At 38.6% G+C, this 25,570-nt stretch overlaps 1 protein-coding gene across 37 annotated transcripts in view; it reads left to right on the top strand.

The window, feature by feature from the left end:
• Positions 1-25,570, top strand: part of MAST2 (microtubule associated serine/threonine kinase 2) — a 228,833-nt gene that overhangs the window by 139,506 nt on the left and 63,757 nt on the right. For 36 of the 37 annotated variants that reach the window (XM_075155885.1, XM_075155883.1, XM_075155889.1 and 33 more), the window contains one exon: positions 19,311-19,402. In XM_075155885.1, coding sequence (XP_075011986.1) covers positions 19,311-19,402 — 92 coding nt within the window. Of the gene's footprint in view, positions 1-19,310; positions 19,403-25,570 lie in introns of those variants that run through there. The other variant, XM_075155917.1, reaches the window with a different exon arrangement.

Below are 25,570 nucleotides of genomic sequence, written 5' to 3'. Positions count from 1 at the left end.
GATTTCTTTCTCCCAGACATTTATGTGTAATTTTTAAGGGCTGTATTGTGCTTGGAAGGCAGTGCCAGCTGTTGATTGTCATCTTTCTCATGTCTGTGATAAAAAGCCACTCAAGAAGGCTGAAATATGAGAACGTCATTAGCTTTCCTACTGGCAGAAGTGCTTAAAAAAGCCACAATAGAAAGAAAATAGATTGCATATTGAAATTAAAAAAAAAAAAAAAAAGACAGCTACAATGAGGTTTTGTTTAGACCCTGGAAAAAGCAAAAACATGGCAAGGAGCTTCTACAGGCACAAAGGGGGAAAAGTGAACTTGTGGCTGATGTGCAGGGGGTGTGTGGGAAACCTCTGATGTGCATCACACGAGTCCCGCTTGCGTTTTGTTGTCAGAATTCAGCCGGTTGACTTGTTTTGTGGGCACCAGGTGCTACGTAGGAGTTCGTGTTTACTGTGACTGATGTGTATGTGGTGCGGCTGACTTCAGGGGGAGAATGGATTTCTGTTTTTAAACTGATCTTAGGTGGCATTCTAAGCTTATTTTTTTTTAAATTTAAAATCCACTTGGGTTACTTAAGATAAAAGGTAGGATTTGTTTAAAGATGGAAGATTAATTAAAAAAATAAGCAAAATGCCCCTGATGTGCCTCATGTTAGTTAGTTAGGAAGCAGAAGGGCCACCATTTCAAAATAAAAACACAAACTAGGCAGTAAGTGGTGCTCTCTGTGCAGACACAGCTTAAAAACTGTGTGTTACTCAGGATTGCAAACAGAGCCCGGTTATGGTTTTCCTTGAAAATCTTTTGATTGTATTGGATGAACACAGAGAGATGTATATGAAACATGTATGCTGCGTATACAACAAACTCCAGTTTTAAAGTGTATATATGAAGAAGGGAATAAATATCTCATTTTGCACTGCCTCCTAAGGTGGAGGGAGGGAGGCAGGGATGGAGTCGGGAGAAAACGGAGGCAGTGGAAACAGCAGCAATATGTACGCTTGCCTGCCTGTCTCACATTAATGGAACAGCTTGCAAGGTCTACAGGGAATTTACATTGGCTCTGTCACTGGTATTATTTAGTTCCTTATTTATTGCTGGTGGCTTGATTGTGCTGTATTTTCCCAGCAATGAAAGCTTTTAAAGATCATGTCTGACTCCTTTTGGACAGTGCTGTCCAATTTCTCTCTGCCTGCTACCAGCATGTTGAGACGATCCAAAAGGTAATCTAAGGATTTTGCAAGTAATTCTTACGATGTTTTTCCAAGATGCTTGTTTTAATACTGTTTAGGCTTGCTTTCTTCTTTTTTTAATAGATTAATTCATATTTCTAGGTACGATTTCTTAATTTCTGAATGATTTGTAATTGTATTCATTGTAAAAATCATACTGTGCAGATCCACTGATCATTCTTTTTTAAGGTATTTATTTAAATGCATTGTTCCTTACTTCTCATCGTATGTGACTGTGGCAAGGGGTTTGTTTCTACAAAATGATGGATAGATGATTTACTGAGAACAAGCTGCTTTAGTATTCAAAGTAGCAAAACAGTGTTATGGTGATATAGGCAGCACTAGGCAGGGCTTGCAAATATTTTGACTTATAGCACATAGTTTTCTTAGAGATATGCATAACCTTAAATTTTAAGTCATTCTTAATACCTTTAGCTTTTTTTTCTGGGAGATGTAAGTATGTTAACGTAGCAGTTTATAGGATCAGTGTTCGTAGTCACACTACGCTCTGGATTTTGATAAAATCACATTGAAGTGTGTGAACTAATGAATAGTATCAGATCTGATGCAGTACAGTGGTGTCCCTTCAAGACTGGGAAATATCAACATAATTATTGCTCATCAGGTGCTCTGTGGAGCTTAACGTATGTAGCCTGCAAAGTTACTGGAGGAATAGACTTGGTGAGTATGGTAGGTAGTGAATCCTGACTAAAGCAGTATCTTTAGTAAATGGTTGCAGCTGGTATCAGAATTTCTCATCAGCTGATTTGTTGACACAGTTAAAAATCTATGTAAGGCTCAGAATATAAGCTTTGACTTGATTTTTTGGGTGAATTTTCTTCATCAGCTATCAGAAATGAAATTCATCTTTTCTGGAGGATTCTAAACAGAAATATACTGGGGGAGCACTCTATTTCCTGCTATCATTCCACTTTTGTGGTTTAAATTTTATCAAAGTTAATGATTTTTAGAAATTTTACTGGCGATGAAGAAAGATACTGTAAATAAATTTACATCTTATTTGCAAAGAATTGCATTAGAGATGTTATTCTTTTCAAATACAAGGTTTGTTTTCTTTAGCCTGGTTTTTAAAGGAAAAGAGCTCCTTGAGATTCAGGTCGTGTGTTGATCTCTGCTCCCAGCAGTAACTTTCAGACTCATTGAGCGGTTGCAGCAGCGGTTTGATGGAGGAACAGAAGTGGTAGAGATAAAGCTCAGTATTTCCTTATGGGTTTCTTGGCTGGGGAGAGGGAAGGGAAGCAAATTATTGTCCTGTGCCTCCGTTTCGAGAGGGTAAGGTAGGTAGGACTTGGCTTTCAGGTGCTTCTTCCCTGCCGGCCGGTGAGCATGGGAGCAGCATGGGATAATGAGACTTGGCTCACTGTGAGAGCAAGGTGAGATGGGCAGGGCCAGGAGGAGCGGAGTTGGGTCACTGCAGGTGAGGGAGAGGGGGCTTTGGTGGAGGACACTGTTCTGTAAGAAAAGAACCTGTGTTAGACCTGCAGCTTATGGAACAACTTGTTTATTCCTCTTGCTTGCAGAACTTTATTTTTCTGAAGCTCACTCCATTCTAGACGGTGTTCTGCGTGCATAAAGGTAGTATTTTGTGAAAATTCAACCATCATGGACTTCCATACAGGGTGGACACCTATGTGTTTCTCATAACAAAAATAAAGTATCTTTATTTTTCAATACCTTGTTAGTGTGCCATCTTGAATTTAAAATTAGATATCAAGGACAGAAACAATTTGAGAGATACTAACAAGGTTTCAGGTGCAATATTTTGTCAGAAAACTCCTACTCGAAATTTACAATTCCATTTATTTGTTAGTAGTTGAAGTACAAAAAAAGAAATTGATCTGTAAATCTGCTGCACATCTTAATGGAAAAGACATGACTTTTTATTGATTTAATCACATAAATTAGTATTAGATATTTCAAAATGATCAAACAGCTCTATGAGGATTCATAGCAGAGAGGAGCTGCATGAATTCATGTGGTGGAAATCCTATTTCGCACAGCATGGAAACCACAGCCTTCAGTCAGCCTTAGAAATGAAATATTTGAGCGCGTGTGACAGTTTGCTGGGAATATCACCTTCTGCCATGCTCTGCTGGCAGCCTGCCAGCTCTTTGCCTACTGCCTTGGGGGAGATGGGCAGGCAGGTTGGGCTGCTCTTACATGTATTGTGATAAATCGGCTAGTTCATACGACACACTGTTCTATTGTGATTCTTGCCAGGACATTGGTCCTGAAAACATGTGTACACGTACGTAGTGACTTTGCTCCCGAGAGTATCTGGGCTATGGGAGCGGTCACTGTACATCTAGTGCGTTGCAGCGCCGGGACCTGGGTGTTTCTGTGTGTTATTGTTCTCAGGATCGTGGCACCTGAGCACTTGGAATGAAGTACCATATTATTAAATGAATAAATATTTTTCCGTTTTGACTGGCCCCCTTTCAAAGCGTAATGTTTACTTCTTAGTAAACGTTTTACTTTTAAAAATTATGATTGCAATTTAAATTTCTTCTGTAGCATTGCAATCTTGGGCATTTTTAGCAGCAGAGAATTCTTTGCTGTGTCAAGTATTTGATACAATTTTCCTCTGATCTGTTTGTAAAACTTATGTACAGTCCTACTGCATTTGTGATAGCTGATGTGCTCTTAGTTCTGGGCTTCTCTACCTTTGATTTCTCTTAGTTTTTAATTCGTTTTTGCATCGCAAGAGTGGGTTACTAGTGGTATTCTGACTATACGGCACATTTCTCTATAATGATGGCTTCTGATACGTACTAAAAATCCTAAAGGGCTTCACTCTCATATGGCTTTTCCTACATTAGAAGGCAAATGGGAAGGACTCATCTTTCTCCTTGGTACATTATGTTGAAATGAGCTCTCTCGTGCAGCTGGTGGGATTCTTGCTGCAGCTAATGGTACTGTAAAAGTGAACCATCTGCTCCTCTGGTCAAAGTGGCTGGATTGTTTCTTCTTGAGCATATTCCCGGAAGGATAGAGAAAGTCAAGAGCAAACTGTAAATATGTAAGTTTGTCATGACAGGGGTGACATAAACATAAATCAGATTTACCTGTCAAACTGGTTCTGTATAAATATTTATGATTTTAAAGTATAGAAGAAATGTGAGAATTCCTTGGTTCAAAGGGCACGTGGGGTTGGTATTCTAGTATCAGCTGTACTGAGGCATTACCTATTGAAATTGGATTATGGAAAGATAAAGCATCATTCTGACATATTTAAATTAAATGTCTCTGTTTTTAAATCCTTTTGTTTCTTTGCACTTTGAGCATATCTTGAATATACTCTTGCAATCTGATATTAACAACAGCAGCGTAGAATTGTGCAAGTGGGTGTTTGTTGGTCTTGAAAAACTGACTTAGAATGATAATTTCTAATGTTTCCTCATTTTTTCAGCAGTTTAGTCCTGTCTGGGTGGAGCAGGCTGTGACTATGGATTTTAATAATTTCACTTTTGTTTAGTGACTTTCTTTTTCCAATGTTAAGACAGGGGAGATTTGTGTATTGAAGTGACTTGGAAGATAACTCTGGGGGATGACAAAGGTGGAGTTCTGTTAGGAAGGACATGCTGGTTTTATGTCCACAATTGTCATTGATGCTTTAATTCTCTTTCCTCTCTTTTCCTTTCAGTGAAAGGGCATCAGTGATGCAGTAATTTGGTAATTTGTTACAAATCACAGGAATTAACTACCCTTAAAGTCTAAAACAATCTTTAAGTTTCAAGACACCTCTAAAATTAGTGATTCTGTGGAAATAATTGTATTTCATTATAAACAGTTCCTTGGTAACTAAGAAAAATGGTCTTCATTATTGAAATATTCACAAACACTAAGAGAAACCACCTTTCATTGGGATGTAAATGAGTGAGTAGGAAATAATCAGGCGGCCAAGAGCACATAAATGGTGCTTTCTGATGCATTGGTGTATTCGTGCTAACTTTTAAGCTACCATAACAGGACCATGTTAGACAGTGAGTCCATACATAACCCTTCAAATGTATTCAGTGTCTTTTTTGTGCTGATTCATCTAGATTGACATTAAAAACTGTGTGTGTCAGAAGGATGCCACCTCCTCCATATATACAGTGTCACTCTGAAGAAAAACAATTAGTTTGACGCTAGCAGAATACTTACTTGTTTGTGGTAACATAAAGCTAATCTTAAAAATGTGAGTCTATGCTATAATTAACTTTAAAGTGACAGCTGTCATGCCACACATTTCCTTGCTCAAATGAATAAAGTAAGAAATGTTTCCCTTATGTTGGGAAGGATGTGAAAGACCTGGAAATCTGATGCTTTTGGTAATATTTAGCTCCAATTTTTTACCTAGCTTAGTATATTAAATGGCCTCCTGGCACTCCTAATTGGAGATGAAATTTCATTCAGATGACTTTTGCTAGTATTTCAGTATGGCCTTAGGACAAAAACACCGGGGGGAGAAAAAAATTCTGCCTTATCTACTGAAAAGCTCTTTATGAGAATAGTCTTTTGGATTGCATGAAAACGTAATGGGCATTTTGCTCACTAATGGACGAGTTTTGGGGAGCTTCTAGTACACTCTCCATTATGGGATATTTGTGCTACTTAAACACAATGAAAGAGACCGGTGTGCCATGAATGGAAGGAAGGTTCTTCTAATATCCAAAATAAGTGTAATGATTCAGAGAATACACCTGGTTGTAATTTGTAATTACAAAATTGATTCTTTGTAATTTCTAGTTTATTTGGGATTCTGTCTGTGTAAATCAGATTTTAAATTCATTTTCAATACTGTTGGCTGTTTCCCCGCTAGACTAAAACCCAAAGTGTCCTACAGGGTTAACACTGAAGTTTTAAGCCTTGAAAGCTCTTTGTTCAGATGGAAACTCTCTTGTATGAACACTTGGCTGTAGCCCAGGACAAACCAGTTTTTCAAGTCAGAACTTTTGTGGAGAGGAAACCAAGCAACACATAAATTGAGAACGATTTCATGAATTATTTGGATCTTTCTCATGAAGGAGACTGCTGAATATAAAATAATTTTACACTGATGTTTTAAGCGAGCAAAAAAAATATTGGGAGAAGAGACTGGTTTCAGAAGAGGTCGGAAGAGAAGGGAGATTCTGAACTTCATAGAGGACACTGAGATCAGTGCTACTATGGAAAATGAGGCAGAAAAAGTACATACTGGCATGTGTTTGGCCTGGAAATGTGCAGTTCTTGTGTTTAATTGAAGTCGACACATTCGGGTTTTGGAATCCTTACAAAGTCTGTGCATCTGCTTATTTCAACTGTTGTTTGTCTCTGACAACTGAATTCTAAATCCGGAGCACCCATGAGCTTAAAGCTCTGGGATGGACTTGTAGATGTATCTGGTTCTGAGGAACCTTTACCCGTGCTGTGATGTTACTCTTTGCAAGTCCTCGTCCTTCTTTGAAGAGGTGCTGGGTTGTGGTGAGGAGCAAACTAAGAGAGATGTTCTCTGGTGCACTTGGGATTCCCGTTATTTTAATGGCAGCTGAATGCTGATGTTAACAAGGAACTATACAACTTGGGGCAAAATATTTTTTATGAAAAGCAGACCTTATTTAAGAAACTGAGAGAAACAGCATATGACGTCATCTTCTGTCACCATACACCTACCTGGAGGCATATGATATAGTTTTCGCCCAGGTGCTGAACACTTAGTATTGACCACCATCTCAATTACCATATTGAGAAAGTATACATTTTTTCAAGGCATTAAGGAAAACACCTTTGAAGTGATTTGATTCTACATTTGTAGTTAATTATCAGATATTCCCTGAATAGTTTTTCCTAGTCCATAGCCCTATTTTTCTTTTTTTTGCTATTCTTTTGAGGACTGCAGAGTAATACCTAAGTGCTCTTTAGTGTAGATTTGTAGATAAAATAATAAGCACTGCAGTAGTGAAAACACATAGTTTATTCCAAGCCCCTTAAAAGTTTAATTTTAAAGACAGTTCTGGCGTGCTTGCTTTTGCTACTACATCAGCTGAAGGTAGAAGGGTCCAGAGAATTGGTTTTCAGAAGGGGAATGCTTACGAATCCTGCGTGGGGGAATCCTTATGCCAGATGTGAAATCCAAGCCACCTGATACCGGTCGCTTTGGCTAACATTTTGGGCAATGCTGTGCTGTAAATTGGACATGTTTTGAGATTGTAAGCTTAATAAATTGTGATCTTTTCCACAAAATGCCTCAAGTTTGAGGAGTCGGTATTCAACTGTAGTATTTTATATGAAGACAATGTTTAGTCATGTGTCGAAAATCTAAGCAAATGTTATGCTTAGATAGTGATATGATGCTTACATTAGTCTCCCCATATCTGTTGCTGCCTGCTGTGTTTACGTAGAGCTAAGCATATCACTTAAACTACTTCAGAATTAATAGAAGATGTGTCACTTCACATGTTTCATTTGATGCTGAAGAAGTTACTTTTGGTATCATAAGACACTGCCAGTGAGCGTGTACTAGAGGAGAGGCACTGGGACCCACGGCGACGTGAGCCTCTGTAGATTAAAATGTTCTGCAAGCACATATGAGAACAGTCTTTCCCTGAATATTTGATCTCTAAGGAAACTAGCTTGAATCCTGTGGTGGCATTTGGAATGACTTATTTCCAGTATATTGTATGTTTTCCTGTCCTTTAATTTTGTTCCAGTCTTGATTGCATGGTAAATTAGTATGTTACAATTAGCAGACTTAATTTAAATTAAGCATGATTGCTATGGAATTTGGAGACCTGGCTTTCTGTAAGTGTTTGCATTTGTCTTCCTGTGTGTCCTCATTTTTGTACTTTCTGCGATTTTCTTGGGTTTCATTTTGTTTCATGCTGGCCATACTGGTTTCAGACTTCATGGTGGAGCAGAACTGGTATGGTGAAAAAGCTGGGATGTGACAATACCCGGCTCCCAGAAATGTATTTTACAACATTCTGTTATTTATACATTAATAGGCTAATTTTATTTAACAGTCCTATCTTTCCCTACTTTGTCTCAGAGAAAATTTGGGCCATGTTTGCCTGTGCTGGTGAGTTTGTGGTAAAGTTTGTTACACATCATTTGTAAAAATAATACTTACCTGTTTCTAGTTCCTTTAATTATGAATAAGTACATAAAGCATTCAAAAAGCTTTTAGTGGTTTCTTTGTTTGCCTTCTGATTTTAGGCAACTGATTGCCTGCAGTTTTAGAAGAGGTACATTTATTAGATCTCTGCTTTTTTTAATAGCTGTGTAAATTATGGCTCTGTGATTTTACTAGGATTTCATTTTTTCCTATTTTCTTCTATGATTCCTTTTTGTCATCACTGCTACTGTCCATTTATTTTTGATACATTCATGTATTTGTACTTACTGCTCTCCACTGTCTTACTGTAAGTGGAATTGATTTTTATTTTAATCTTCAGCCTTCTTAAGTACAATGGCTTTTAAAACAAGGATACTTTCTTAGGCGATGGCAGAACTGCTTCAAGCTTTAACTCTCAGCTTGTGGCTTTTAATGTTTGTGTTTTTCTTCTGCTTAGTTTTGTGAATGAGTGTTTCAGCTTCAAGCTTCTAAAATTTCAAAACTCTGTGTGTGTATATCTATCTGTAGTATGCATTTGTATAGTTATTAAACTGGAATGACCATCCTTATATGAAAAATTGATAGCAATTGGATAATGAACATTTGGCTCAGATAGCAAGTAAGCTTTACACAAAAGAATGAGGTTTAACATGTAATCAGGCTTGATTGTTCCAGAAACTTACCCTTGCTGGAGGTCTGGGAGCTGCTTTTTGTGCCAGGGTGGGATCCGCACCCTGTGCCTCCCCCTCTCGTTCTGACTTTTTGTGGTTTTATTGCTCCGTTAACTTGAAATGCCTTCTACAGGCATATTTTCTTATTATTTTAAAGTAGACTGCTTATTTGATATGATATACACTGCAGTATAGTTAGCTAATGTATTTTTGTCTATTTTCATGTCTTTTAAGTTTATTGTTTTTATCTGAGACAGTGGTTTATCGGCAGACCTGCCTCCCTGAACAAGTAAGGACCAAATAAATGGATACTTGATTTCCAAATGTAGTGTATCTCTGTACATAAATTTATACCAGTTTTACTTGCCACACTGAGCATCATCTATGTCCACAGAACTCTAGCTCCTGTCTGTCAACTTCTTTAACATTTAGAGCCAAGTCTTATCTAGGTATCCTTTTTCCCTCTCTGTCATTCAATGAATGTATTGATTAGAAGAGTCCCAAGGAGCATTTCGTTTCTCAAAGCTGAAGGAAACAAACTGAGCAAGATGTATTCTCTCTCGATGTCTGTTTTGGATTAAAGCAGCACGCTGGCACGCACGTCTCACCTGTATCTCGCTTTGGTGGGGAGCAGCTCTGCTCAGCCCCTCTTGAGTCCAGGTGGGCAAAGCACAGCATGTCCCTTTCTAAGACAGCTTAGTCCTGAACAAATGTCAAAAGTTTTGTAGCTTACTTGCTGAGATTGCAGTTTTGTTAAGCCTGGTTATTTTCCTAATATGTCCATTAGACTATTATCAGCCTATCTGAGCAACCTCAGGGGTTGCTTGTATTTTGTAGAGATATTTTTGAGAATTTTTCTCCCGTCTTTGTGTTGCAAACGTAATGAGCGGCAAATTGTTTTCAGTGCTTCTGCTTGAAGGGCTTTGGGGGCTGAATGTCTTTTTGTGTGTATGCAAACATACATATGTTTTAATACTTCCACAGGAAAGTGTTCTTCCTCTCTTGAAAAAGAGAACCTTTTTTCTTTAGACTGTCTTTAGAAGCAACCTATACTTACTAAGAAACGTTGCTGAGATGCTGCTGAATTTTTGGGGTTTTGTTTTGTAAGAAGCTGCTAAGAGTAGGTAAACATTATTCCTTTAGAAAGGGAGAGTTTTTTACAGTGAAAATACAAAGTAAACTCTTACCTTTTAGTCTAGAAGCAAAAATATAAATGTAAAGTATCATTGTAAGGTAGGCAGTTTGAGACTGAGACTTCGATTTTCTGGATCTATTTCATTATCTACTATGTTTTGCTGTAGGAGATGAACTTGTGGATGGTTTACACATTCAAGAATTTATTTTTTTTTCTATTGAAGCTCTGCAAAATTCAAAAAGAGGGAGCTGCAGTCCCAGTATGATAAAAGAACACGGTTCTCATAGCAGGCAATGGTTGGAGCAATGCATGGGTCAGAAATGGAGAAGATGTACCAGTGGTGCAAAGCATGATAATGTATGTTGCAGTTTACCTTGGTGGATTTTTTTTAAAGGTCAGATATTTTGGTCACTTTGGCTTCTGAGATAAATCCAAAGTATCTAGGAAGCCTTTGTATCTAAAGCATGTAGAAGTGAAGAATTGAGGGATGGTGATTTTACCCAAAGCTACCTGAAATGGTGAGGAATTGGCTGTAGGTGAGGACTTGAGAAGTGGATTTGTGTGTCTAACAACACACTCTCGCTGGTGTCTGCTCTTCTGGCATGTTTGTCCAGATCTGGTGCCGTGTTCTGTTCAGGCTTTTCTGTACTCTAATGGATTGGAAAGTGCTTGTAAGTTAAATATGCTGGATGGTTCTTGGGAAGGTTGATGTTGTCCATCTTGCCCCTTAGGAGAAATGAGGGTGGCGATAAGTAAGGCTCGTCTGCTAAATAGCAGTAGCAGCAGGGATGGAAGCATGGCCCCGCACTCACTAGCCTAAGAGTTCGCCTAAAAGCCGAAGTAGGATTGTAGTTCTAGCTAGTATGAAAGCATACCATAAACAGAAAATTCTGCCAAGCGGGTACAAAACCTGAATCTCTTCAGCAGGGTTGTTGTTATTAATCTCCACAGTTGGAAAGATGAGTCTCACCAAGAGGGCAAAACCTTTCCAGGGAGCTGACGAGAGCACAGGGCCTCTCCAAACTACAGTTTGGGAATAGTCAGCTCCAGCAGCGCGGAGCTGTTGGTGCAAACCAGGGATGCTGCTGGCTGACGGACAGGGAGATTTGCTTTCCACCAGCGGGCTAAGCCCATTCAGCTTGGCGTCTACTGAACCGCAAGTATTTCTACATTCCCTTTTTTGGAGGGAGGGCAGCATTCGGAGACAGAGAGAGCGAGCTGTGTATATATATATAAAATTGTTTTTTTTTTTTTTTTTTTCATTTCCCATGCTCTCTCTATAGTAGTGTCTGCTCTGGCATTTGCCCTCTCTGGCAATAATTTGACCGGTCAGACCTGACAATTTGTATGAACTAGAGGAATAGCGTTTCGACTCCATTGAGTTGTAAAAATCTATGTAGTTACAAAGGTATCGTTGGCACATCGTCTTTTATGACCTTCTATATAATCTATTGAAAAGTTTTTGGCTGTGAATCATCATGAGAAAATAAACCCTGGATGCTGTTTTTTTAGGGAGAAGATTACCTTTTCATTGGAGTATTTGACACAGGAAAAGTGTAGACTTTATCACCCATATGTATCGATTTTGTTGGTCTAACCTTCAGAATATGTATTTTTAAAATTTGGCAAATAATTTAATTGCAAACATCTTAGTCACTCATAATGCTCCCACCCTGGTTATTACTCTACTGTATGACTATGTGAAAATCTGTGCTCTGTGCAGAGAAGGCAACTCCATTGACACAGTCTGATTTGGAGATTATTTCCAAAATAATGTATTGTTAGAATAGCTTTTAAATTAGATATGTAATTTATCCTCACACTGAGGTTTGAAACTGCAATTAGCTGATAAAGAGCTAATTTGTAACATTTTTTGATACTTAAACTAAGAAAGTACTCTGAAACAAAATGAAAAGAACTGTTCACATTCTATGCTACATAGCAACCAAGTGACTTTTCATATTTTTTTGTGCAAGATTTATATTAAACATCCTCACTTTTGAATCTTGGAAAACTGTTTCTGTTCATTTTTAGCTCGTATGCTTAGTTTTCTGGATGCATCTTTGGGGAGAGTGTTTAGAATGGGTTTGTTATATTACACACCTGTATATCATTGTAAGCCACACGGTTAAAAGATTTGAAACAATATAGAATCACTTTGTCATTTCATTCTTAAATTTGTTTGCTTGGAGTTTTTGGAAGAAAAAAATGTGATAAACTATCTTCCATGAGAATTGCCGAGTAGAGACTTATTTAAAAAGCAGTTATGCTACGTGAAGCATTTAATAATAGAGTTGGAGGAAATGGGAAATGAAAGTATGCAGTTGTGCTTAGTTTTCATTAAATCATCCTTTCACACTTTGTGATGTAACTTCATGGCAGTATAATGCATAACACACTGAAGTAGGAGACAGTAATGCTTGAGAAGGTTGGTGTATGTTTTCTCCCAGTAAATTTCTTTCTTTTTTCTTATTTTTTTCTTTTCATATAAGAAGGAAGATAGGTTTACGAGGGAGGAATATTTCAGAATAAAGTGGCTTGATGTAGTTGAGAATGGCTATACCAGTCATTGTAATTTGTTGTGACATTTCATTTTGTTTGGCTTTGCAGAGTTGTTCCTATGTTGTTAATAATGCAAAAGGTCTGGACTATACAGCATGGTGTAAGCAGGTGTGCACCAGCCTCAAACATTACGCAAATTAGACATAAATTTGGTGTTAACTGGCAATTTTAGCCTTTTCTTTCATGATTTCTTAGCTTGAGGTGATGCTGCTTCTTGAATTTGAGCTCTAAATGAAGAAGTAGAAGGGTTTATCTAACATATAGCTTGTTTTAAATGAAACGAAAATGGTCCTTCATGCAATAAATTAATTCCTAAGTACTAAGATGTTAATTTTGCTTAAAACAAAAGAACCAGTCTACGTGCAACTTACCGCATGCTTTATAAGTCTTGCATTGCTCAATTCCTTGTTCACTTCACTTAATGTGTTCGTTAGCGTGCTGAAACGTGGCATTATGAAAAAAGACGTTCTTCATGTTTTTTACCTCCCGTGCTCTCTTTGGATATCTGTACAGAAGTGCAGCCCACACTTCACAAGTTGACTATATCTTTTATCTCTGTGCTCCTTGTCTCACAGAATTCACATCTTTCCACAGTCATCGCACAGTGACTCTAATTTACTGGTACCAGCATGTGGCATGGGAACACCCCTTAACATCTTACTTTGATACAGAAGGGAAAGGCTTCAACCATACGGGCAGGACTCTTGTTTCATGGCAAAGTGAAGTCTTCTTCACTTTCCGTGAAGACTTTCTCACACCTCATAGACAACTGTGCAAAATTTCTTCCTCTGAAGCAGCTCATACATTGCACATATCTGGATTAATATGAAGTAGGCATTAAAAAAAAGGAGGGAGGGGGATAAAGCTTTTCATCCTGTGTGGAACAAACACCCTCGAACACAGAGTGAGTCTGCAGCAGCCTGGTACAACTGTCACCTACAGCAAGTTGGAAAACTTGGAGCAAAGTGTCCAGTTATAAAAAAATACTTATTTGTCTAGTTTATTTTCTCTCATGAGCTTCAAAACAATGGGCAATGCAAACTCGAGAAGAGCCTGGCTTGTTGAACAACTTGCATCTGTTTCTAGATGTAGTCATCATGGTTTCAGTAACTAGTCCATGCAAGCTTCTTGTGGAAGAAGATCCTGCACTCAGGCAGTTGGTTTTCATTGTCATTTTTCTTTAAGGCTAAATTCCTTTAGGTTGCGGAGTTCAATCCTATTTGAAATTCTTCCATAAGATGGGGGAAACACGAATACTGCAACCCAGTCTCAAGGTCATGGGAGCTGGCGTTTGACCTTCTGAAGGAATAGATGGCAGGGAAAGACTGTCTGGAGATGCACTGGAGAAAGAACCCTTAGTCGTTTAGCCTGGACAAAGTAACCAGGAAGGGATCCAAATTAAGGATGTTTCCCTGCTCATAGGACTTATGACAGGAAATATATGCTGTTTTCCTGGGTGACACTGGGAAGAGAATAGTTCTGTGTCTGTTGTGATGGAGAATCTGTCTGTGATCTTTAAAAAGTTGCTTGTTGGACTTGTGCTTCCATTCTTCATGTCTTAAGTGAGCATAACTGTATTTCCTTAAGAGAAAAGAAGTAGTGTTTATTGTAGGAATGTGCAAACCACCAGACCTACACCATGAATAATAATACTTTTTTACCCAGTTATTCTAGGATGAATAACTCTTAAACTATTCTTGAACATGAAAAAAAAAAATCAGTTGAACCAGATGCTTACTTATTCTTATCTATTTTAGAGAACTAATTATCCCTGTTGTTGGTAGTGCTAAAGCTTACAAAATTGCTTCCATCTTTGAATTACTATAATTAAGACAATAACTTCCACATCTAGTTAACATTGCTGTGCAGCTGGTGCATTCATTGACATGCAGATTTTAGATTTTGTAAATTTTCTGCCATTGTGAATAAAAATTTTAAATACTTATTTTCATTTCTAAAATGTCTGTTTCTCATAAAGAAGTCTTTGTGAGACTGAAATCTCACAAATCAACTGAAACCAAATCAACTGAAACCAAACTCCTGTAACATCAGAGGAGAATCTAGTTAAATTTGGTTAGGTGATAGTACATTTTAGGAAAATATGAAACCACAGATAGCATTTGTAGGTGTGATGGCTCTGAATTTTGGATCCCATTTTGTAGGGATTTGGGCTCACTGAATTAAATGTAAAATCTGGAACAAGGCTGATGCTGGACTTCTGAAATTTTATTTTGAAGGAGTTACGAATTAGCGCAAGAGTTAATCTCTGACAACCGGAGATGGTTTACAAAACCAGAACTCTTTAAAAAAAAATCACTACTATGAATCATATGCGTTAATGATTACTAACCAAAGTGTGATTTAAACTATAATTTTTCTGTACGTCTTTTTACCTCAAGTTGATTTCTACCGAAGTCTATAGGAAGAGTCGTGCGATTGGTGCTAATCTTGTTTACTTCCATATTAAGCAGCTTCAACTATGAGAAATTTTTCAAGGCCTATAAATTTAGATAGATTTTGAGAAACTTCCGTGTTGTTATTAATTTCTAATAACCAGCAACGCTATGAGATTACTTGATAGTGGTGTTGGTTATTTATTTTTAAATTGTTTTTCTGTGGCCCTTGCTTTCATTACATGAATGCCTCACGGATGTTAATCAGTTTTGCTCAGTGAGTTAGAGATGTCCCCTGCTAAAATAAAGAATCAAATATTGTTTTATGCTGAAACTGAAACATTGATTTCTTTTTCAGACTGAAAATGCATATGAAACCAGGTGTACTAATGGTGCTCATTTTAGAGGCTCGACATCGAATTGTCTGTTGGGGCATAGGAGGTTTGTTAGGGTGTCGTTGAAGAGCACCCGGGCTGCGTGCAGCTCGCAGGTACGCTACCAAATGTTCTCGTGAATAATGCTGGCCAAGGGTGCTGGCTCCAGAGCACATTTCAGTGGGTCCAAAACCAGTGTCCAGTTACCAGACCCTCGTCTGATGTCCCGCAGTGTTCAGTTTCAAGAATGCGCTGGGAACGCTTTGGTACACGTAACAAATGTTATTTTTACTGCAGGCAGAGAAGTTAACTCTAGAAATAGTAAAAGCACAATTTCCGTAGTGATGGCAAAGGCATTGTTTCAAATATTTCGATATAAACTATCCATTTTGCTGTGCCTATTCAGAATTAAATCAAGTTGCTCTCATGCTCTCACAGATTTCTAGACTGGGGTTTGGCAGCGTGGGTGTGTGACCTCGGTGGCAGCGGCGGGCAGGGGTGGCAGCGGAGGCATGTCCATGCCGACAGCCCTCCAAAGACTCCGCTGGCTGGAGCTCCACCCTGCAACTCGGGCCAGTACGGAAACTCCCCGCTGTTAAGATCGTATTTTGCCTAAACTGGAAGACCTGGAGGGGGTTTGTTCTCTGAAATGATGAAGTGGGATCTGCGAAAAAAAAGATTAACGAGACCCATACCAAACTGTGAGAGGAAAGGAGGGTCAGGGTCAGGCTCGCCTTATGTTTAATGAAAATAGCAAAACTTTGGCTTATAAACAAATAATAATGCTGGGAATCTCTCTGGACTGGCTAAGAACTTTCTTTTTTTCTAGTTAAAATACTCAGAGACATATAGGTAACCTTTTCTCTTTCTACTTTCTCCTTCTACTCCTGTTGTCTTTTGTAGATGGAACTATTTTGAGGACAAGGAAACATACAGTATCGTTCGGAGAATTCATGAACAGTAGTAAACAATAATTAATGCAATTTAAAGGATTAATAATATGATGTCCTCACTGTCATTGGCCTTGTAGCTCAATATTGAGCCCAGTACTGTCTGTCTGGCTAAAGTGCATCTTCTAGGAAATAATTTTTTCTTCATTTGAACTATTTCTGTCAACACTTAAATTGACTAGTTTGAATTTCTTTGGCACAAAGCCCTGGTTAAAGCCAGCTTTACTTCTTTCATATTTAGCTGTTCTTCTTTAAGAGGTGCTCAAACGCCGCTGTAGTGACTTCTTGGGGGAGTCTTCATGTTACCTCCTCCTTTCTCCCCTCTTTTTGTATTTTGTGACAGGACTTCATCATTCTTGTTCTGTGGTTTCTCGGGGATTCCAAGATCTATGAAAAGTTTTGTGTGTATATCCAGAGAACTCTCTTCAACCAGTAGAGAGTATGATTGTATTTGTTTGTATATTTTTCTCATCATATAACATAGATTCAAGAAATCAGAAATTCTGTTTTCAGCCTCTCTGTTTAAGCTTTGCCTTATTGCCAACACACATGGTTCATAGAAATGGCTAAATTGGCGTAAGTGATGTTCCCCCTTCCCACGTTAGACATCCAGGGAAATTGAAAGTTATCCAATTTTGGGGGTGTAAAGAGAATAATTTTTTATTCCTAACTTGGGGCTAGGCTTTCACTCCAGGCCGTTCCCTCCTCTGGGTACATTTGTGTAAACCTGACCTATTTTAACAGGTCTCAGCTGTGCTTGCTCTCCAGCCACTTAACCCTTTCTCTCCTTATCTTTGCAAATATAGCAGAGAAAATGGGTTTGTAAAACTCGCTTCAATTTGGCAAATGCAGGCAAGCAGTTAAAAAGCTCTGAGTTTGGGACAGTTCATGTTCCCCGTTATGCTGTGATTTAAATACACCAAGTTTCCATAGCCAGCTCCAGACATCGCTGTGGCAAAGTGTATTTTAGGAACTCTTTTTAGCAAAGGCATACGACCATAGAGGACGGAGCTCTGTTTTCTCATTGTACTATTGAGCAAGATTTTAAATTCTTACATTGTAATTTGTATCAAAATAGCCATGATTTTTTTATTTCTTACATAGTAATATATATTATATTAGAATACTCAGGACTTCCGTGTTGCGAAAAAGATTTTCTTGTAATATAAACATAATTTTTAGCTGGTATTTATGTTGGAATTGAGTATTCTGTTTTTTTCAGCCGTTACGGGAATAGAGTGACTGAAAACATACTAAAAAAATCCATGAACCGAGATTTTAAGCTTCTTACAATCAGGCTATTAGTTTTTCCATACAATGTACACAATGGCAATCAGTATTTTGTTGAATAATACATGAATGTAAATGGAGATTGTATGGAATCAGTTGGATAATTTTGAGGAATGCTTTAAGTACACTAAAGAGCCTGAATAGCAGTTAATGGTGCTTCAACTTTATTACTGTTTATTATAGTTGGCAGTGCAGTTGTATTTTTTTTCTGCATCGAGTTCTCTAGTTTCCTATAGAACAGCAATAAAAAAAGCTTACAAATAATAATAGTCAGATGCACTGTATCCTGTGGCAGCAAAATAGTTTTGCATTAAATTGTAGTTCTTGGCAGTCTGAGCTTGTTTATTGTTGGGCAGCTCCAGAAGATCGGCCGGTGCAGGAAGGACCGAGGCAGACGTCAGCATTGGGAGCTCTGCAAGCAAACAGGCTTTGCATGCACTTGCGGTCACCCAGCGTGGAGCTTCACAGGACACCTCCGGAGCTGGGCCAGCGAGCGCCTTGTTCAGCCCCTGCTCCATCTTCCCCGCTCCTGCCTATTCTCCCACCCCCTGTCAAGACCAATATGATTTTAGTTACCTGTTTTGAGAACTGCTGAAGTAAGCAGAAATGTTTCTGCCATCTAGAAAGGAAGTTAGAGGTGCAGTGAATAAATGTACGTAGCTTTAATACTTGGTCGGTTGTGAAATCTTGCTGGGAACTTGGGCTGTTTATTCTGTTTAAACAACAGGAAAAGTGGTGATCAGAAAGGGATTTAAATATCTAGTTGCTCTTGTTCACAGCTCCCATGATTTAAAAATGTTTCCCTTGCCCATTACAATTACTTTTACCGTCTTTAGAGCTAAATGTTTGCTACTAGCAATCACAGGCTGGGAAGCAAATGGAGGAATGCATCGTTCTCTTCCTTTGTCCAACTTCTGAAACTCCAGTGGGGAAAAAAGTAAATCTGAACTGTCTCATACAGAAGTGTCGCTTTCTTTACTGGAGCAAGGTCATGGCAGTGAGTGGAGCTGACTCGGCAGAGAGCTTGTCTGAAACTTGCTTTGCAGAGTTTTCTATCGGTATTGCCGCACGTGTTCGCGAAGATTCTTGAATCTCAGGTTTTATGTTTTATTAGTAATCCTGCTCATCTGCTGAATTGTGCTAACACTTTGCTGTGGAATTTTAACTCTACCCTAAGGAATATGCTCTGGTTTCTCACAGTAATAGCCAATAATTGTAACAGATTTATTTGCTAGGTTGGAGATTGGTAAGAATATCTGAAGCGCTCTGGGGTATTTTACAGTTTCCTGCTTTTTGTGTGATCTGTAAAGCATGAGTTGCACATATTTTGTGAATCAGGAATGTGTTGTCAGCTATCTCTAGTGGTGTGTGCAGCATGAGATACAGTTTTTATCTTGCTTTCAGAGTATTAAACCACTTGTTGCTGACAAAGTACCTTTCGGCCCTGTATGTTTACTTCTTTGCAGGGTCACTACTGAGATTGAGAGCATGAGGAAATACCCACCTAAATACTGAGAGATTCCTCCTTAGCTGAAAGACATTCTACAGGACCTGCCTTCAGGTGCTTTTGTTCATCTGACCATGCCTTATTATTTATTTTCCTTTCTTTCAGCTGTCGGACAAGCAACAGAAAGAGTTTGATTGTAACATCCAGCACATCTCCAACTCTCCCGCGACCACATTCCCCTCTTCATGGCCATGCAGGTAACTCCCTAGGACTGCTTTACCTGGGAATCATTAGGAAAAATGTCAGTGTTCATTGTACTGAGTTTAAACATATTGATACTCTACATCAAAGTATGCTCTTTGAAACTTAATCTGACTATAGTTTTTCACCTTTTCTAACCTGTAAGAGGGTCCTTATAGTTTCAAAATAAATGTTTTATGTCCTCATCTGTTCTGCAATTTCTAGTTCGCTACCATATCCATCCTCCACTCTTTCTGGGGAATTCAGTCCTCTTACGTCCTGCAAAAGACCTGAGATGGAGAATGAAGTAAAATAAAATTAAATAAATACATTTAAGTAAATATCTTGTTTTGAGTCTCCTAGCATGGTTAATTTGTGCTAGTGATTTAACTGCGGTTCTCATGAGAAGAAACCTCCTGCTTGTTTCTGTATGCCTCCGGCAGCCCGTCAGCTGTGTAGTGTGCCATCTTATGGTCTTTCTATCTGCTACTTAGAGCAACATGAGATGTTTAGGATTCTTTTCTTTTTTTTACATTACTGCCAGTTTTACCATGGCAGCAGCTGGGAAATGCTCATTTCAGAGTAAATGGGCAACTGCTTTGTTAGTCATCGAGGTGAAGTGTGTGGAGATGTTCTTTCTATAGAAGAAGAAAGAATGATTGTTCAGCCTACAGTAACTACGGATTTTCAGAAAGGGTCACGCATGCAGATTCAACAGCTTGCCTGAACAGCATGTTCCCGTGATTTTTTATTGCTGAGGGAGGTAGGTGATGTGTGACTACATTGTTTTCGATATTTCAAAATGCCAGAGAAGACGGTTGGGCTTCAGGTATGGCCCTAATGGGCACCAGTCAGTAGCATGAAACAGCTTGAACATTTGTGGCACATCATCCACAGTGGAGCCTGTCTGGAAGCACATCACTGTTGCATGTAAGTCAAGTAACTGTTGTTTTCATTATAATCAGACTTTCCTCCTCCTACATGGCAGTATGTTCTGTAAATACTTTCTGGAGATTGAAACTAAGGAAATGCTGAGAAAGAACAGCAAATTGATAGTAGTTCTGCTAGAAGGAGCCATCTGCTTCTGTTTGCAGAACATTGCATCTTGAGAGGTGACATCCAGACTGTAGAAAGGAAAAAGACGACCAAAGTTATTGTGCAGGGATGCCCATGAAATCCTTAACCACCCTAAGTTTTCATAAAACTTTGTCATATTTGCTTGGGATGCTATAAAGCCCAGTCAGGGAAGGCTTGGAAAGTTACTTTAATGACATTGTTTTATTAAAATGACCCATGATTTTCAAATTAAAATGTTAACAAAATCTTAAAAGTAGTATGTTAAAACCATTTTCTTTTTGCTTCAGCATCTCAGATAAAATACAGGGCCAAAAATGTGCATAGGGCAATTCCCTTTGACTTCAAACTCCCTTGGTTCTGTCGTGCATGATTATGATAATCATGATAATGGTAAAATTTGGTTTCAATGAGGCATTTTTCCTGGTAGATATTCTCCACTTAGTTACATTGTGCTCTTTACTTTGTTCTTAGAGTTGATATATATGTGGGATTTAACAAAATCTAAATTAGCTGTACAAGCCTTTAACTAAAGCGATAGAGAAAGATGCTCCTCAGAATATGGAAGAAGTGTCCTTGCTTGGCAGATTTCTACAAGATGTCGATGTGATCATTGCTCAGAAAATAAATGCAGAAATGTTTACATTAAAACATTTATATATTCTTTTGATTTGCTTTTCTCCTCTGTCTATTTAAAAGATGAAAAATTGGTCTTAGTGGTTTTGATGCTGTCTCGGGCTTGACAAGTTTATCTTTTATTAGAAGTATGCGACTGTCTTCTAGAAACTAGAGTAACTAATCAGTGGTATACCATCTTTCTTCAGCAGTAATTGTCAAATATTTCCATTTTTTGTTCTGATGTTGCATATGGGATTTAAAACTATTAATTAAAAGGATATCCTTTGTGACCTCCAAGAATAGCCAGTAGAGCATACGAAGATAAATTACTTGTAATTTGAGTTCTCTACCAGTACTATATTTAGGAGTCTTCCCTGGGAAACATAATTTATTCAAGAGACAAAAGTAGATGAAATTTAGAGTAGAGTCACAAATATTTTCTTAAGAAATATCATATATGAGATGTGAATTTGAGAACAGGCTGTGATATTTGTTTAGTATTTGAACAGAATCTATCAATCTGTTTGTTCAGGCACATACACTGATAAGTTACTAAGAAATGCTGGAGCCTCTCCCTGGCCTCTTTTGTCTTAACCTCCTCTTCTGAATGCCTGTCCTGAACCTCTCTTATGAATCAAAGGAACAGCAAGCATGCAGAGAAATCAGGGAAGCTTTCTAAAATGTTTCTGTTCAGAAACCGCTCTAAACCCGAGTCCTGTATGGCACTAGCCTCAGGAGTTACTCTTCTGTATGTAATGTAAAAGTCAGTGGGTGTGAATATAGCACAGTTGACTGTCCATCAGGCAAACCTGCCTCCTGATGAACACTGACCCAGGCAGATACACTTACTATCTGAAACAGCATCCAGATAAGATGCCAGGCAATTTCATATTCTAGAAAATTTAGAGGAAAAGTAATACTTAAGAGATCTCAACAACTGAGATGGAAGTACATCCAAAGAATTTTAACTCTGCCATGAAATAACTTCTGATTCAAGAACGCTTGATGGATTTGAAGTTTGCTAATTCAGTTTTCGAACTGTATGAAGTAACATTTTCCAAAATGAGCTGGGACCTTGGTATAGAAAGCTACAGCTTGTTACCTTTGTGGGAAAGTCACCCAAACTTGGATTGAAGTGAAAATCCTCCTTTTATTCTAAATTTTTTTTCTTTCAAAATCAGAGGGAAAAAAGGTATACACGTATGCTCCTTTGTATTTGTTTGAATTCATATTTTAAAATCTGAAAATTACAGGGAAGGTGTGCACAGTACACCTGTTATAGCATCGTGAGGTTGATTACTAAGTTACCATTAGATTACATTTTAAAATGAAAAGCTTAAAATCAATCAAAGAAGCAACATCATCTTTGTGATTCAGTAGGAAAGAGAGAGGTTCTTACAGCTGGATGATTGAAGTTCAGGCTATTTTAAGGTTTCCTTTCCACAGCTGTAAGGTAGCCAGGTTGCTCGCTGGCTTCCAGTGGAGACGCTTGTCTCTGCTGGGACCTTTGTCCTGCTCCCATCTGTAATGGCAGGTGGAGGGAGCTGCTCGCAGGCAGCACTCTGGTGCTGAATTAAATTATTCTGCTCTTTCACTGCAAGTTCAGTTCCACCTTCTGGCAGAAAAATGGCTATTACTAAGGCCTCTATTCATTTATTATTTTTGGAGTGGGCAGAGTATGTAACATACTGCTCTAGATCCTGCCCCGGTTATCAAAGCTGCAATTCATCAGCATTTCATGTGTGTGATCCTCAGATGGTGTGAGAACTATATGTGAGACAGGTGGTACACAGGGTGCTTAAACTTTTTTGGTCATTTTAAGATCCGTGTGTGCTGGAAGACAGCTGATTCTGTAGCATGCAATAAGATCTTTAGCTGCTTGTGTTAATATTCAGCAAATAATGTTAGTATATCCTATATAGAAGACCATAACAACTTTGGTTTTTGTATTTATTTATTTTTAAAATCTCAGAAGCAGGTTTTACAAAATGGTTCTAGTGCAAGTTTTTGGACTTATTACCTATCTGATGAATGTCATGCCTGTAGATGATAGCTGAGACTTTCACCTATCTATTGCCCGTAAGGTCCGGTTTTGTACTTTGATGGTAGCGGATGTACAAACACTTTGGCTGCATCCTTCTTCCTGTGTCCAGAAAATGTAAAGGTTCATGCCTGAATTATTAACGTTCATGTAACTGTTGATTTACCTAATGGGTAATCATTCTGTGTAACAGCTTCCCTTGAGACAGAGTTGTTTCAGGTTCAGTAGTAGCCAACTATAACCCTTGAGCAACAGAGGAATTTACCTTTGCTAACACAATAAATAGGGTTTCGATCAGCCTTGGTGAACGAGACCATTGCACTAAGGCTTTTCTTATTAAAATTCCTTCAGCTATAGCAGATGCAGCAGTACTGGGAAATTTTAGGGAAAGTAGTAATTCCCCTTCTCCCTGTTGTTGTTTTAAAAGCTTCACCCAGACTTGAATTGAGTAGAAAAACTAATAGCTTTTCATTTTAAAACTAGAAGCAACTCACAGGGGATCCAATTAAAATTCCAGTGTCTGGAAGGAAATATGCCATATAAACCTGAAAAAGTAGTTGCTTAAAAATTAGTAGTATCTCTGTACCAGATTGTGCAGGCTGAGAAGAATTCGAACACCCACATACTTAATTTCAAAATTTAAAAACTGTCATTACCCAATTTGCTCAGTTATTCTGAAATCCTATTTTGATCATAATCTGGAAAGTTTACAAAAGATTGATGAAGATATAAAAAGGCAATGACAGTTCATTGCTTGTTTATAACAGCATTGGGGAATGGGCTTTTTGTTCAAAAAGATCATCTTGACACAGTAGGGTTCGTCGGCAGTAAAGCTTGAAAAATGGGAAGGCAAAGACCAAGGTTCCCACCAAAACTGGCAGCCTTCCTGGCTTTGTTAGAAGATCTACGTAACCACGGAAAGGCCTCACTCCTGCTGCGTTTCCTCCTGACCTAAAATGCTGCTTCAGCTTTTTGCTCGCAAGTAAATAGTGACCCTAACCCTAGCTGTATGCTGCTATCAGGACGTGTGTGTTTATGCACCACTGACTTGTTCGCTTTGTGGCTATTGTAGCCTTCTTCCGTTTTTCTTGTAAGCTTGCAGTGCCATCTAGACTGTCAAACCAGTTTTCTCTTAATTCAAAAGCAGTGTAACGTCTCTGTTTTTCCGCTGTGACCGTAAGAATTAAAGTGAGTGCAAGCTTAATAAATGAAACACCAAAAATCATCTAGTTATTGATTTCTGATCACTCTCTCCCCTTACCGCTTGGGATGTACTGGGGAGGGGTTAAATGGTATCCAGTTTTGGGTGAAGACTTGCATTGTGTTATATTACACTGTGAACTCTCGTCGTTTGTTCTTAACTAACAATACAAAAGAAAACCAAGCCAAAGGAAAACAAACCTGTTGCTCAAACCCTTTGTTTTTAATTTAGTTTGCTCCTGGTGAAGCAGATTGTGAAGTGGTCTGGAATTCGCTTACCTCTCCAGTTCTCTCATCACCCCTTGACACATGTTAGATCAGCCTGGGGCTGCTTTAATCTCAACCAGCTGCTATTTTTCCCCTCGCAGACTTGTAGGCCAGATGGAGTTTGCTGGCCTGTGCTGCACTGTGGCCATCCTCATACCCCAGACGGCATCAGCTTGTTCTCCCTCTCCTCCTCCCTACCTGCCCAGGCGTGCTTGCCAGGCGTGCACACACCTTGCTCACGAGAAGTCGTGGAGAGATGCTACTGCAGTTTTTTGTGAACCATTTGTATAGCCTAAGCGTGAGTGATTGTTACCTTTGAGCGCAGTGCTTATATTCCGTTTCTGCTCAGCGCAACATTTAAGGTGTATGAATAGCTTGTGTTGAAATTAATGCAACTTAATTATAAGCGTCAGTACAGTGCTGGATGGGACCGTAACCTCACAAACAGTGCTGGCTTGGGGGGTGAGCTGGGTACCTAGTACTTCTCCTGAAACAGAGACAAGTCCTTCGCACATGATTTGTCGTTGATGTTTGACTTTTCAACATGACTTTTGAAATCCCATTTTATATGGGATCTAAATTTGAAAACATCTCTCACGACCACAGTTATGTACCTTGCAGTGCATTGTTTGACCAGTATCTATTTAGTTTTCCTGCTCTTATTTTAATGTTTTATTGTCTGTGCACAAAGAAATTGCTGTTGACATAGGTTTGCTAAGTATAGTTTCTCTTTTGCGCTTCTATTAAGGATCAGAGAGAGCAAACCACTTAAGAATATGCCTGACAGAAAGCACACTTGCTGACATGAAGCTTCTAATTCATCCATAACTTTCAAAGGTTTCTGCAGGTAGTCTGTAAATGATTCTGGCTTTCAGAAGGGCTTTCTATGAAATGGTTGCTTTTTACTTTAAAATAAAATACGTTGCAATATACCACTTACCAACCATATGCTTACACATCATGTGACAAAGCCCAGAGAAAGTAT

Source organism: Calonectris borealis, chromosome 8 (genome assembly GCF_964195595.1).
Source record: "Calonectris borealis chromosome 8, bCalBor7.hap1.2, whole genome shotgun sequence".
Classification (NCBI taxonomy): Eukaryota; Metazoa; Chordata; class Aves; order Procellariiformes; family Procellariidae; genus Calonectris; species Calonectris borealis.
The sequence above is the reverse complement of the archived record's forward strand: the minus strand, read 5'-3'. Positions and strand labels throughout refer to the sequence as shown.